The following is a 14,558-nucleotide window of genomic DNA, read 5'->3' on the forward strand; positions in this document are numbered from 1 at the left end:
CTCTCTCTGTCTCTCTCTCTCTCTCCCCCCCCCTCCCCCTCTTCCTCTCTCTGTCTCTCTGTCTCATTGTGTCTGTGTGTCTCCTGTAAAGCAGAAAGCAGAGAGAATTCGTCCAGCCGCTCGCGGAGCTCCAGTGTGTCCAGCATCGACCACGACACCAAGGAAGCGGTGACCACGCTGCAGTTTGGAGAGTCCTACGGTCGTAAAGGTGACTCCCTGCCCACCGCCTGCCTGTGGGTGGGCACCAGCCTGGGCGTGGTCCTCCTACTGCCCATATGCATCCCCACAGAGAGGGAGAGGCTGGAGGAGCCTGTCACCATGGGGCCCAGCGGTGAGCCTGCTCTGGGGGAAGAACGACCTTGATGTGGCCTGCCTTAGCCTACTTTTGATGTCTGAGCAATCACTACTATCATTAGACATGATAGTAATGGAGAAATGACTGGCTGACTCACAGGGTGGGGTACTGAGGATATTCATATGCTAATAGAGGTGTGATAATGGAATTTGCCGGTGCATATTGTTTTCTGTCCTCATACTGTCTCGTTCTTCTCTGTCCTCCTACTGTCTCGTTCTTCTCTGTCCTCTTACTGTCTCATTCTTCTCTGTCCTCTTACTGTCTCGTTCTTCTCTGTCCTCTTACTGTCTCGTTCTTCTCTGTCCTCCTACTGTCTCGTTCTTCTCTGTCCTCTTACTGTCTCATTCTTCTCTGTCCTCCTCTCTCATTCTTCTGTGTCCTCCTACTGTCTCATTCTTCTCTGTCCTCATACTGTCTCATTCTTCTCTGTCCTCCTCTCTCATTCTTCTCTGTCCTCCTACTGTCTCATTCTTCTCTGTCCTCCTCTCTCATTCTTCTCTGTCCTCCTCCTCTCTCATTCTTCTCTGTCCTCCTCTCTCATTCTTCTCTGTCCTCCTCTCTCATTCTTCTCTGTCCTCCTACTGTCTCATTCTTCTCTGTCCTCCTCTCTCATTCTTCTCTGTCCTCCTCTCTCATTCTTCTCTGTCCTCCTCTCTCATTCTTCTCTGTCCTCCTACTGTCTCATTCTTCTCTGTCCTCCTCTCTCATTCTTCTCTGTCCTCCTACTGTCTCATTCTTCTCTGTCCTCTTCTCTCATTCTTCTCTGTCCTCCTACTGTCTCATTCTTCTGGGTTGATCATTGCACTCCAGAGCACCTTGATATCTGCTGATTTCACGATGTCTTGCACATGTTCAAGATCCCTAGTATCAGAGGCAGCAAACACTTCATTTGGTCGTTTGGTAAACATAGGAAGACGCCACTGCTGAAGGAGACACAAGAACGCCTGATTTAAACTTATCTCAAAAACCCAACTAAACAAACCTAAGTCCTGGGGGGAAATCTTCTGTGGACCAATTAAACAAAATTGAAGCTCTTTGGCAATTCAGTTTACTGACGACTAAATGAAGAATGACAACCAAATTAACGCTGTGCAACCAAATACTAGCTCAAGGGTGTCAATAATTTAGTTCATTCCGTTTGTCTTTAATTTCAAAATTAAAATTGAAAACAGAAGTTTACGAAAATAAAATTGGTTCTGCAATGTTGACAATCAAGTGGTAAGTTTTACAACATTTGTTCAACTTATTTGAGAACAAATAGGGAATAATTTAAGGACAGTGCAAGGGGGCCAATATTTTTGGCCGCAACTATATATAGACATCTATTACACATTTGAGAACAGCCATAATTATGACACCACAATGTGTTTGTTTGCGTGCATCTATTAGGATACCTAAAATATGAGCTTTTGCATAACATCACATGAATGCGTTATAGATCCACTACATGACCAACAGTATGTGGAAACCTGGTCGTCAAACATCTCATTCCAAAATCATGGGCATTAACCTCTCTTGGGTATGAACTGCTGGGCGCCAAATTCAAATACAGAAATACTCATTATAAAAATTCAGAAAACAAAACATATTTTACATAGGTTTAAAGATGAACGTCTTGTGAATCCAACCATGGTGTCAGATTTTAAAAATGCTTTACGGCGAAAGCATACCTTATTTGAGAACATAGCCCACTAGACAATTCATTACAAACAGTAACCAGCCAAGTAGAACAGAGTCAGAGTCAGAAATAGAGATAAAATGAATCCCTTACCTTTGATGATCTTCATATGGTTGACTCAGCAGACATTCATTTACTCAATAAATGTTTATTTTGTTCGATAAAGTCTCTTTATATACCAAAACCTCCGTTTTGTTCGCGCGTTTTCTTCAGTAATCCACAGGATCAAACGCAGTCAAAACAGGAAGACAAAAAAATCAAGATTGTATCCGTAAAGTTCATAGAAACATGTCAAACAATGTTATATTCAATCCTCAGGTTGTTTTTAGCCTAAATAATCGATAATATTTCAACCGGACAATAACGTAGTCAATTTAAAAGGTAAACAAGAATTGCTCTCTCTCTGTCGAGCGCATGAAAAAGCTCTGCGACACTTTAGCGTCCAGTCATTCCGAATGCTCTTATTCCCTCATTTTTCAGAACACAAGCCTGAAACTATTTCTAAAGACTGTTGACATCTATTGGAAGTCATAGAAACTGCAGTTTGAGTCCTAAGTCAATGGAGACTGTTATGGCATTACAAAACCAAAAGAAAGAATACTTCCTGAATGGATTTGTATCAGGTTTTCGCCTGCCAAATCATTTCTGTTTTACTCACAAACACTATTTTAACAATTTTGGAAACCTTAGAATGTTGTCTATCCAAATGTATGCATATCCTAGCTTCTGGGCCCGAGAAGCAGGCAGTTTAAATTGGGAAAATTGCCCCCTACCCTAGCGAAGTTAATATGGCGTTGCCCCCCCCCCCCCGCTATAACGGCCTCCACCTTTCTGGGAAGGCTTTCCTCTTGATGTTGGGCGATTAGGCCTGGCGGTGACTTGCTTCCATTCTGCCACAAGAGCATTAGTTAGGTCGGGCACTGATGTTGGGCGATTAGGCCTGGCTCGCAGTCGGCGTTCAAATTCATTCCACAAGTTTTCGAAGAGGTTGATGTCAGGCCAGTCAAGTGTTCCCACACTGATCTCGATAAACCATTTCTGTATGGACCTCGCTTTGTGCACGGGGGCATTGTCATGCTGAAACAGGAAAGGGCCTTCCCCAAACTGTTGCCACAAAGTTGGAGGCACAGAATCGTCTGGAATGTCATTGTATGTTGTAGCGTTCAGATTTCCCTTCACTGGAACTAAGGGGCCCGAACCATGAAAAAACAGCCCCAGACCATTATTCCTCCTCCACCTAACTGTACAGTTGGCACTATGCTTTGGGGCAGGTAGCGTTCTACTGGCATCCGTCAAACCCAGATTTGTTACCCGGACCGCCAGATGGTGAAGCGTGATTCATCACTCTAGAGCATGTGTTTCCATTGCTCCAGAGTCCAATGGCGGCGAGCTTTACACCACTCCAGCCGACGTTTGGAATTGTGCATGGTGATCTTAGGCTTGTGTACGGCTGCTCGTCCGTCCGTGAAAACCCTTTTCACGAAGCGAACAGTTCTTGTGCTGACGTAGCTTCCAGAGGCAGTTTGGAAGTCGGTAGTAAGCGTTGTAACCGGAGGACAGATGATTTTTTTAGGCGGTGCATGCTTTAGCACTCGGCGGTGTGATTTTCTACACTTCGTCAGCAACGGCTGTGGCTGAAATAGTCCAATCCACCATTTTGAAGAGGTGTCCACATACTTTCGTACTTTTATATATATATATATAGTCTATCAGCTATAGATCTATTTAATTAACCTTCAATAATGTGGTTTGGATCTGCTATAACACGTTCATTAAATTATTATCGAAGTCAAATTAAAATGTTATTTTTGACATGCTTTGTAAACAACAGGTGTAAACTAATAGTGAAACGCTTACTTCCTGCTCCTTCCCTTCCCAATGCAGAGAGAAAGAAAATAGAGAAATAATAGAAAATTAATAATAAATACACAATGAGTAACGATAACGTGGCTTTATACACGGGTTACCAGGTACTAACTTGGCTTTATACATGGGGTACCAGGTAATAACTTACCTATATACACGGAGTACCAGGTAATAACTTGACTTTATACACGGGGTACCAGGTAATGACTTGGCTTTATACACAGGGTACCAGGTAATAACTTGGCTTTATACACGGGTTACCAGGTAATAACTTGGCTTTATACACAGGTTACCAGATAATAACGTGGCTTTATACACAGGGTACCAGGTAATAACTTGGCTTTATACATGGGGTACCAGGTAATAACTTACCTATATACACAGGGTACCAGGTAATGACATGGCTTTATACACATGGTACCAGGTAATAACTTGGCTTTATACACGGGGTACCAGGTAATAACGTGGCTTTATACACGGGATACCAGGTAATAACTTGGCTTTATACACGGGGTACCAGGTAATAACTTGGCTATATACATTGGGTACCAGGTAATAACTTGGCTTTATACACAGGGTACCAGGTAATAACTTGGCTTTATACACGGGGTACCATGTAATACCTTGGCTATATACATTGGGTACCAGGTAAAAACTTGGCTAAATACATTGGGTACCAGTACCGATTCAATGTGCAGGGGTACGAGGTAATAACTTGACTATATGCAAGGGGTAGCAGGTAATAACTTGGCTATATACACCGGGTACCAGTACCGAGACAATGTGCAGGGGTATGAGGGAATTGAGGTAAATATGTACATATAACTAGAAATAAAGTGACTAGGTAACAGGATAGATAATAAACAGTAACAGCAGTACACGTGACGAGTCAAAAGGGTCAATGCAGATAGTCCAGGTAGCTATTTGGTTAACTATTTATCTAACTATTTAGAAGTCTTATGGCTTGGGGGTAGAACCTGTTCAGGGTCCTAGATGTGTAATGAATGCATTGTGGTGTATGTAGTGAAGGTCAATTGTTACCAAAACAACATCTCCCCCCTAGGTACCGTCCTGATGCTGAAGGGCTCAGTGCTATGCTTTTCCTTCCTGAATTGTGGGGGCACTCTTATCCAAAGTCCCTACGAGGTATGGCGGGAACCCAATGTCCCCGAGGACCCCGACGAGCCCCGCAGGCGCAAGCTGGTCAACTTATCCCCACTTTCTTCCCAGGAGGCATGTGGGGACGGTCACCTGGCCGTGGTGTGTTCTGAGAAACAGGCCAAGGTCATCCTCATGCCTACCCAGGCTGTCCTGTTCACACACAACGTCACAGAGTCTTCCTTCCTCCTGCGGGCTGACGTCGTCTCTGTCGGTAACAGCGTCTGCCTGGCCTGCTTCTGCGCCAACGGACACGTCATGACCCTCAGGTTTACAGTCTGTTTGTCTCTGTTATGAAGCTGTCTTGGTTGTGTACCCTTGATGACCCTTTCATTGATGAAAAACACCTGTAATTGTGTTCTGTTCTGAGATGACTTCTACAACTACTACCACCACCCTTTTTGAGAACGTTGTTGTTTTTTTTCTTCTTCTGTTGTCATCTCCTCCCAGTTTGCCCAGTCTTAGACTCCTAATCGATACGAACTACCTTCCCCTGACGCACGTGCGTATCGCCCGCACCTTCGTCTTCACCAACGGCGGTCAGGCTCTGTACCTGACCTCTCCTACAGAGATACAGCGCATCGCATACAGCCAAGAGATGACGGACAACCTGCAGGTCAGCACCCGTCTGTGCGTCTGTCTGTCTATCTGTGTGCTTTTTGTCCCACTGTGAATGTTTTTGTGTGTCTGTACACACCGAATTGCAGCATAATTGACGACGTCCCTCTACTTGTTTGTTTGTGTGAGTGTTCAACAGAGCGAGTGCACGTGTGTGTATGTGTTGGGTATCCCATTGCACTGTAGCCATGACAACACGTTGCATCCTGCCACTCTGGCAGAGTGATTTGTCAGGGCCGCTGGTGCAGTAAATATACGGACGCCACAGTTGATACCTTTAGTAAAGCCCGGTCGTGACAATGACCCTTGAAATGAAACGTCACACTTGTCATGTGTGATTTCAGCTCCGCTGTGCTGAATTCATGGTGGATTGTGTGTGTGCTCGTGTGTGCTTGTGTGTGTGTGTGCTTGTGTGTGTACGTGTGTGTGCGTGTGTGTGGGTGCGTGTGTGTGCTTGTGTGTGCTTGTGTGTGCGTGTGTGTGTGTGTGTGTGCTCGTGTGTGCTCGTGTGTGCTCGTGTGTGCTTGTGTGTGCTTGTGTGTGTGTGTGTGTGTGCTTGTGTGTGTGTGTGTGTGCTTGTGTGTGCTTGTGTGTGTGCTTGTGTGTGCTTGTGTGTGTGTGTGTGTGTGTGTGTGTGTGTGTGTGTGTGTGTGTGTGTGTGTGTGTGTGTGTGTGTGTGTGTGTGTGTGTGTGTGTGTGCTCCAGCTCCAGACATGTCGCCTCTCTATCAGCGGCAATGTGACTGAACGTGCTGCATAACCACACTGCCATCTGCTGGCACAGTAAAACAATAACACTGTTAAGCTTCTCAGCAAGCTTCCTTTTCAAATTGGCTCACCGTCGTTGACTTTTCCCTCACCTACAATATGTTAAAGCTATTTAAACCTATTTTATCAACTATTTTAACCAACTTGCCATCCATTCATGCCAACAAATTATATTGTGTGAAATTTGCTGTTACCATCTGTGTATTTTGGTATGACTGTGTTACTATGTGCGTATTTTGGTGTGACTGTGTTACTATGTGTATATATAGGTGTGACTGTGTTACTATGTGTATATATTGGTGTGACTGTGTTACTATGTGTATATATTGGTGTGACTGTGTTACTATGTGTATATATTGGTGTGACTGTGTAACTATGTGTATATATTGGTGTGACTGTGTTACTATGTGTATATATTGGTGTGACTGTGTAACTATGTGTATATATTGGTATGACTGTGTTACTATGTGTATATATTGGTGTGACTGTGTAACTGTGTATATATTGGTATGACTGTGTTACTATGTGTATATATTGGTGTGACTGTGTTACTATGTGTATATATTGGTGTGACTGTGTAACTATGTGTATATATTGGTATGACTGTGTTACTATGTGTATATATTGGTATGACTGTGTTACTATGTGTATATATTGGTGTGACTGTGTAACTATGTGTATATATTGGTATGACTGTGTTACTATGTGTATATATTGGTATGACTGTGTTACTATGTGTGTATTTTGGTATGACTGTGTTACTATGTGTATATATTGGTATGACTGTGTTACTATGTGTTTATATTGTTATGACTGTAATACAGTTATTGGTTCAATGCTGTTATCAGCTCACTAACTGATGATTCAATATGACATTGTTACTTCTGTCTGTCTGTCTGTCTGTCTGTCTGTCTGTCTGTCTGTCTGTCTGTCTGTCTGTCTGTCTGTCTGTCTGTCTGTCTGTCTGTCTGTCTGTCTGTCTGTCTGTCTGTCTGTCTGTCTGTCTGTCTGGTCTGGTCTGGTCTGGTCTGGTCTGGTCTGTCTGTTAATATATGTGGTGTGTTGTTTCAGGACATGCTGGGTGAGCTGTTCACTCCTATAGAAACACCAGAGGCCCAGAACAAAGGATTCCTCAAGGGCTTCTTCGGGGGCAATGCCCAGACCTTCGACAGAGAGGAGCTGTGTAGGTCACATTCTAGATGTTGTTTGTGTTTGTGAGAGACAGTTTGTGAGACAGTTTGTGAGAGACAGTTTGTGAGAGACAATTTGTGAGAGACATGTTGGTAATACAGACTCAGTCAGGGAGAGGTTGAAAATGTCACTGAAGACACTTTCAAGTTGGTTAGCGCATGCTCGGAGTAAACGTCCTGGTAATCCGTCTGGCCCTGCGGCCTTGTGAATGTTGACCTGTTTAAAGGTCTTACTCACATCGGCTACGGAGAGCGTGATCACACAGTCGTCTGGAACAGCTGGTGCTCTCATGCATGCTTCAGTGTTGCTTACCTCGAAGCGAGAATAGAAGTTATTTAGCTCGTCTGGTAGGCTCGTGTCACTGGGCAGCTCGCGGCTGTGCTTCCCTTTGTAGTCTGTAATAGTTTGCAAGCCCTGCCACATCCGACGAGCACTTGAGCCGTTGTAGTACGATTCAATCTTAGTCCTGTATTGAAGCTTTGCCTTTTTGATGGTTCGTCGGAGGGCATAGCAGCATTTCTTATAACCGTCTGGGCTAGAGTCCTGCACCTTGAAAGCGGAAGCTCTATCCTTTAGCTCAGTGCGGATGTTGACTTATTTTGGTATGATTGTGTTACTATGTGTTTATTTTGGTTCAATATGTCTGTCTGTCTGTCTGTCTGCCTGTCTGCCTGTCTGTCTGTCTGTCTGTCTGTCTGTCTGTCTGTCTGTCTGTCTGTCTGTGAGACAGTCTGTCTGGCTGTCTGTCTGGCTGTCTGTGAGACAGTTTGTGAGAATGTCAAATTTAAGCAATACAGCACGAGGAGTTGTGGTATATGGCCAATATATCACGACTAAGAGCTTTTCTTACTCACGACACAACACAGAGTGCCTGGATACAGCCGTTAGCCGTGGTATATTGGCCATGTACCACAAACCCCCAAGGTGCCTTATTGCTATTATAAACTGGTTACAGATGTAATTAGAACAGGAAAAATACATGTTTTGTCATACCTGTGGTATGATGTCTGATATACCACTGCTTTTAGCCAATCAGCATTCAGGGCTCAAACCACCCAGTTTATAATATGTCTACATACAGTGTTGTAACGATGTGCAAATAGTAAAAGTACAAAAGGGAAAATAAATATGCATAAATATGGGTTGTATTTCCAATGGTGTTTGTTTTTCACTGGTTGCCTTTTTCTTCTGGCAACAGGTCATAAATCGTGCTGCTTTGATGGCACACTGTGGTATTTCACCCAGTAGATATGGGAATTTATCAAAATTGGATTTGTTTTAGAATTCATTGTGGATCTGGGTAATCTGATGGAAATATGTGTCTTGAATATAGTCATACATTTGACAGGATGTGAGGAATTGCAGCTCAGTTTCCACCTCATTTTGTAGGCAGTGAGCACATAGCCTGTCTTCTCTTGAGAGCCAGGTCTGCCTACGGCGGCCTTTCACAATAGCAAGGCTATGCTCACTGAATCTGTACATAGTTAAAGATTTCCTTAATTTTGGGTCAGTCACAGTGGTCAGGTATTCTGCTACTGTGTACTCTCTGTTTAGGGCCAAATAGCATTCTAGTTTGCTCTGTTTTTTTTGGTGAATTCTTTCCAATGTGTCAAGTAATTATCTTTTTTTTTCTTGTGATTTAGTTGGGTCTAATTATGTTTCTGTCATGGTTCTCTGTTGGGTCTGTTTGTGTTTGTGAACAGAGCCCAAGGACCAACTTGCTTAGGGGACTCTTCTCCAGGTTAATCTCTCTGTAGGTGATGGCTTTGTTATGAAAGGTTTAGGAATCGCTTCCTTTTAGGGGGTTGTAGAATTTAACAGCTCTTTCATGGATTTGGATAATTAGCGGGTATCTCTCTCTTTCTCTTCTCTACTCTTCTATCCCCCTCCTCTCCTCTGTAGTTGGGGAGGCAGCAGCAGGTAAGGCCTCTCGGAGCCTGGCCCAGCACATCCCTGGTCCAATGGGATTGGAGAACGTGAGGGCTGCAGCCGGCGGGGTGGTGGGGGACCTGGCCCGAGCCCGCATCGCCTTGGAGCAGAGAGGAGAGAGACTGGGAGAGCTGGAGGAACGCACCACCCTCATGTTGAAAAGCGCAGAGACGTTCTCCACACACGCCCACCAGGTACGGCTCAGCCAGCCAGCTAGTGAATGTGTGATGGAGAAACATGGGGAAATGAAGAGGGGTAATGTTGTAAAGTTATCCTTCCCCTGTGTCTCTGTCTTTGTTCTATCTGTCCTCTACAGGTAATGCTGAAACACAAGGACAAGAAATGGTATCAACTTTAAAGTAGGACAGCGGGCCACGACTGCCGATGCTTTGCTGGGACATGGACCATCACTCTACAGATGAGAGAGAGAGAGAGAAAGAGATAGAGAGAGCGAGAGCGAGAGAGAGAAATTACTTTGTTGTTTATGGGCCTCTCTGCAGGACGTCTGTACATCATTGTCACAAGACTTGGACAGAGGGCGGTCACTGAGATGGACACAGACCAGGAAGTAAGTTGGTAAGACGGGGGAACCCAGGAAGTGGATGATGACAGTCCATCAGTGTGTGTGCGTGGGTTACCCAGATCTTGCTGTGTAGATACTCTAACGTTATGAAACCAACAAGACTGAATTAAACAAAATGGATGACTACTGATAACATACAACTGCCATATCAAAAAGCAGCATGCTACTTTAAGAAATACTAAATATAATGTGTATTTAATAATATAAGCCAACAAAAGAAAGTGTGATTTTTGGGGGGGGAAATATTTTTTGAAATATGAAAAAAATATATATAAAAATGAAAATGTATGCCTGCATTGCTATAAAGCCAAATGTTTTTTTGTTGCCTTCTTTATAACTCTCATTAAGTCTTTCAAAACGTATCACTCCACACATTCTGAACAACTATACTTCACCAACACTCATTTCATTCTGTTGGGCGTTGCTACTTACAGTACTTTACCTGTTAGCTAAAACATTTCAGCCACATGATGGAAATGAATGAACACAGAGAATAGATGTGTAAAGTGTGAATGGTAATAAGTTGTGTTGGCTGAAGGGCCGTGGTGATAGTAGCCTGTTATTGAGTGTGTTTATATTTATAAAAAATGATTATTCACGTGCCATACAATCGATACTGGCCAAGCCCTTTACTTTAAAACTAGCAAAGAGTTAGTCTATGTGGTAATGAGGATGTTCGCTGTAGATGAGATTGGGTGAGACTAACCTTTCGGTATGTTGATAGGTCGTCTTTCGTTGTCAACTGAATTTCTGGTTCTTTTGACAGAATTCTGATATTCTTCTTTTTTTTCTGTTTTGTTTTGTTGGTGTTTTATATGGTTCTTCACTGGGAAATCTTCTGCCTGTCTTCGTCGTATCGTGTATGAGTTTGTTTAAAGTCAGTGTGTGACTCACACACCACCCATGTAAAGACAAAAAAACTCTTACTCTTTCTTCTGCCGAAAGCAATTCAACATGAATGAAGCCCACGAACGGAAGAGTGTATCACAAACATGTTATTGTGGATGGCTGGGAGCGTCTCTGGACTGGTACTCTTTAAAAAAAATAAGAGTAGACCTAGCTAGAAGACTTGAGGTATAGTCTGGTCCATTTAAACACTAACTCCAATCCAGAGCAGAGGTATCCTTCGTCCGGTGTGTTTGCCTGCTGGATCCAGTCAATTAGTAGCCTACCGTCGTCAGCCTTGCAGTGTCGGTCGTCATTGGCACCGATAGTATACAGGCCTTCTATGTCACATATAAGGAATTCAGACTTGTATGAATTTGAAGCAAATATATTTATATGCTTTGTTTTACTTGTATTTTTTATCTTGATGACCTTAAATGTAACCCATCTTACCCTTTAGTGGATGGCGGTAGCCTCTTCTCTCCTAAAGATTGTTCTATGATATTGTGTTACTGTTGTTGTTGTTATTGTTGTTGTTGTACAGGTCAATAAATGTACACGTAACACTGACAAATCTAAAGGTGACATGACAACACCATTGTCTTTTTTTTTTCAGTTTCTAAGTGTTATGTTTTGTATTTTCAAATAATAATACACACGTCGAAATGATTGTTATGACCACAATAATCACTCACCCTCCCTCACCGATGCTCAAATGTCCACCTATGTCCACCTATGTCCACCTATGTCCACCTATGTCCACCAATGTCCACCTATGTCCACCAATGTCCACCTATGTCCACCTATGTCCACCCTGCCTTGAACCACAGAAGGATTGTAACCATGACCATACAGTCACCATTCTCCCAATATGTTACACAACAACAATATAGCTCTCACACACACACACACACACACACACACACACACACACACACACACACACACACACACACACACACACACACACACACACACACACACACATACACAGTGTGAACACACACACACACACACACACACACACACACACACACACACACACACACACACACACACACACACACACACACACACACACACACACACACACACACACACACACACACACACACACACATACACAGTGTGAACACACACACACACACACACACACACACACACACACACACACACACATACACAGTGTGCACACGCACACACACACACAAACAGGTTAAAACGTGCACTATCGCTATTAAATTTGACTCTGCTTCTTCTCAGGCTAGTGAGATATTCCTGAAGGAAAGACAACCTACTGTGCTGAGAGCCAGTCAGTCCCAGAGCTCATATCATACAGCGTTGGATTCTAAAGCCTGCTACTACAGTATTTGGTGGCTTTACAGGCTAATGAATTTGGTGGCTTTACAGGCTAATGTGAAGGACATTGTTCACAACTGATGTGGTGGTCATAGAAATATAGTCTATAGATTATATCTCAGTATTTACTTTACTGTCCATTAGGTTTGTGTTTGAGTTAGTAACAGTGCAGTTAACTTCAATGGCTGGGAAAAATAAAAAATAAACAGATTCTACTGACTGACAAACAGGGTGTTTTTTAGTATGTTTTGGGATTTATTATCAACTGTACAACAACTCTAGCTTAGGTTATTGTTTTTCTGTCGACGTTGTTACCTACCTGTTTAATGAATCACGGTACTGACCCGGATGTATTATGGTTCTGTTCAATGTCACTGGATCCGCTGGTCCAAAGAAACTGTTGTTTCCAGACCAAGACAACCGTTTGGTTCTTTTCTCAACAATGGCAGCAACAGTTTGTCTTGTTTAAATGGATTCTACCACCTGTTGATCTTGTTGATAATACAGTAGGGTATTAGAGATGACTGAAAAAAAGAAATGACTGAAAATGTTTTTTTGTTGTTGATGCAAATGAAACATGGAAATAAACATTGATTGATGTACACACCAGATAACACTGTACTGCTTTGTTACCCGGTCTAACTTGGTGTGAAATACTGCTACATACTAATTACACCGGCTGTTGTATCGGCTGTTGTATGGAGCCGTAACTATCGTAGCGAACGGCAGGGTAGGGAAGCAGAGTTGGCATCACAGGTTCCAGAGTGCTGTGGCTAGACCTGGTAAGCTAACCAGGTAAAACGTCTGACCTTATACGATATGACATGATTAATCTGTTGTAAAAAGGTTTAATATGGTCTATGATGGGACCAGAGTTATTCTAAACAGGTCACATAGTTTTAAAAAACTCTTTGGAAAAACTCCTGGCCTTGGGGAGGATGACATCACTGTCAAAACTGCAGTGACCTTGTACTGTTCATATGAATTATATTTTAAAGAAGGACTAGGGGTGTGTCCTATACAGACACAGAGAAAACACACAATAGGCCTCATTTGTTTACAGGCATGATAACTGTACGTTTTAGTTTATGGTTGACACAGCTTGTTTGCCATTTAGCCAATTGTTGTTTCTCAATGAGTTCAAAAACATGCGAATGCATCCAACTGGTATTTACGACTTCACAACTGGTAATGATCACCGTCCCACGTGGTTATGAACGTAGCATAAATGTGTCTGGTCCAATTAGCTTCCCGCTCTACTTGCATTCTTCAACACAGATGTAGTGGGATAATACAATTGCCAACCTTGCCTGTCTGCCTGTAAAGACCTTCTTCCGATTCAGAGCATTATTTTGTATGTGTGCCAGCATGTTTTATCAGAAACTTTACAAGATAAAAATGTGACAGCGACAACAGCAAACAGATAGAAATAATCTGTGTTGTGTATATGTGAGTATACCGTGCATTCGGAAAGTATTCAAACCCCTTTTCCACATTTTAATAAGTTACAGCCTTATTCTAAAATGGACTGAAAACATTTCTCCTCATAGATCTACACACAAAACCTCATAATGACAAAGCGAAAAGAGGTTTTTAGAAATTTGTACTCATTTATAAAAAATTATTAAGACCATTTGCTATGAGACTGGAAATTGAGCTCAGGTGCATCCTGTTTCCATTGATCATCCTTGAGGTGTTTCTACAACTTGATTGGAGTCCAAAATGTGGTAAATTCAATTGATTGGACATGATTTGGAAAGGTACACACCTGTCTACATACAGTGGCTTGCCAAAGTATTCACCCCCCTTGGCATTTTTCCGATTTTGTTGCCTTACAACCTGGAATTAAAATTGATTTGTTTTTTTGGGGGGGGGTTGTATCATTTGATTTACACAACATGCCTACCTCCTTGAAGATACTGCCTTGCAAAAGTATTCATCCCCCTTGGCGTTTTTCCTATTTTGTTGCAATACAACCTGTAATTTAAATAGATTTTTATTTGCATTTCATGTGAAATGAAAAAATCAACATGTTTCAAAGAATAAAAAAACGGAAAAGTGGTGCATGCATGTTTATTCACCCCCTTTGCTATGAATAAATAAATAAGATCTGGTGCAACCAATTACCTTCAGAAGTCACATAATTAGTTAAATAATGTCTACCTAGGT

The 14,558-nt window shown here is 42.5% G+C and overlaps 1 protein-coding gene across 4 annotated transcripts in view; it reads left to right on the forward strand.

The window, feature by feature from the left end:
- The window catches only part of LOC139546245 (syntaxin-binding protein 5-like), a 232,336-nt gene extending 219,338 nt beyond the window's left edge, over positions 1 to 12,998 (forward strand). For 2 of the 4 annotated variants that reach the window (XM_071354386.1, XM_071354388.1), the window contains 6 exons: positions 92 to 331; positions 4,963 to 5,326; positions 5,508 to 5,673; positions 7,514 to 7,625; positions 9,536 to 9,756; positions 9,879 to 12,998. In XM_071354386.1, coding sequence (XP_071210487.1) covers positions 92 to 331; positions 4,963 to 5,326; positions 5,508 to 5,673; positions 7,514 to 7,625; positions 9,536 to 9,756; positions 9,879 to 9,920 — 1,145 coding nt within the window. In that variant the 3' untranslated portion in view covers positions 9,921 to 12,998. The remainder of the gene's footprint in view (positions 1 to 91; positions 332 to 4,962; positions 5,327 to 5,507; positions 5,674 to 7,513; positions 7,626 to 9,535; positions 9,757 to 9,878) is intronic. The other 2 variants (XM_071354387.1, XM_071354389.1) reach the window with 1 other exon arrangement.
- Positions 12,999 to 14,558: the final 1,560 nt, after the last annotated feature.

Source organism: Salvelinus alpinus, chromosome 20 (assembly GCF_045679555.1).
Source record: "Salvelinus alpinus chromosome 20, SLU_Salpinus.1, whole genome shotgun sequence".
NCBI classification, from domain to species: domain Eukaryota; kingdom Metazoa; phylum Chordata; class Actinopteri; order Salmoniformes; family Salmonidae; genus Salvelinus; species Salvelinus alpinus.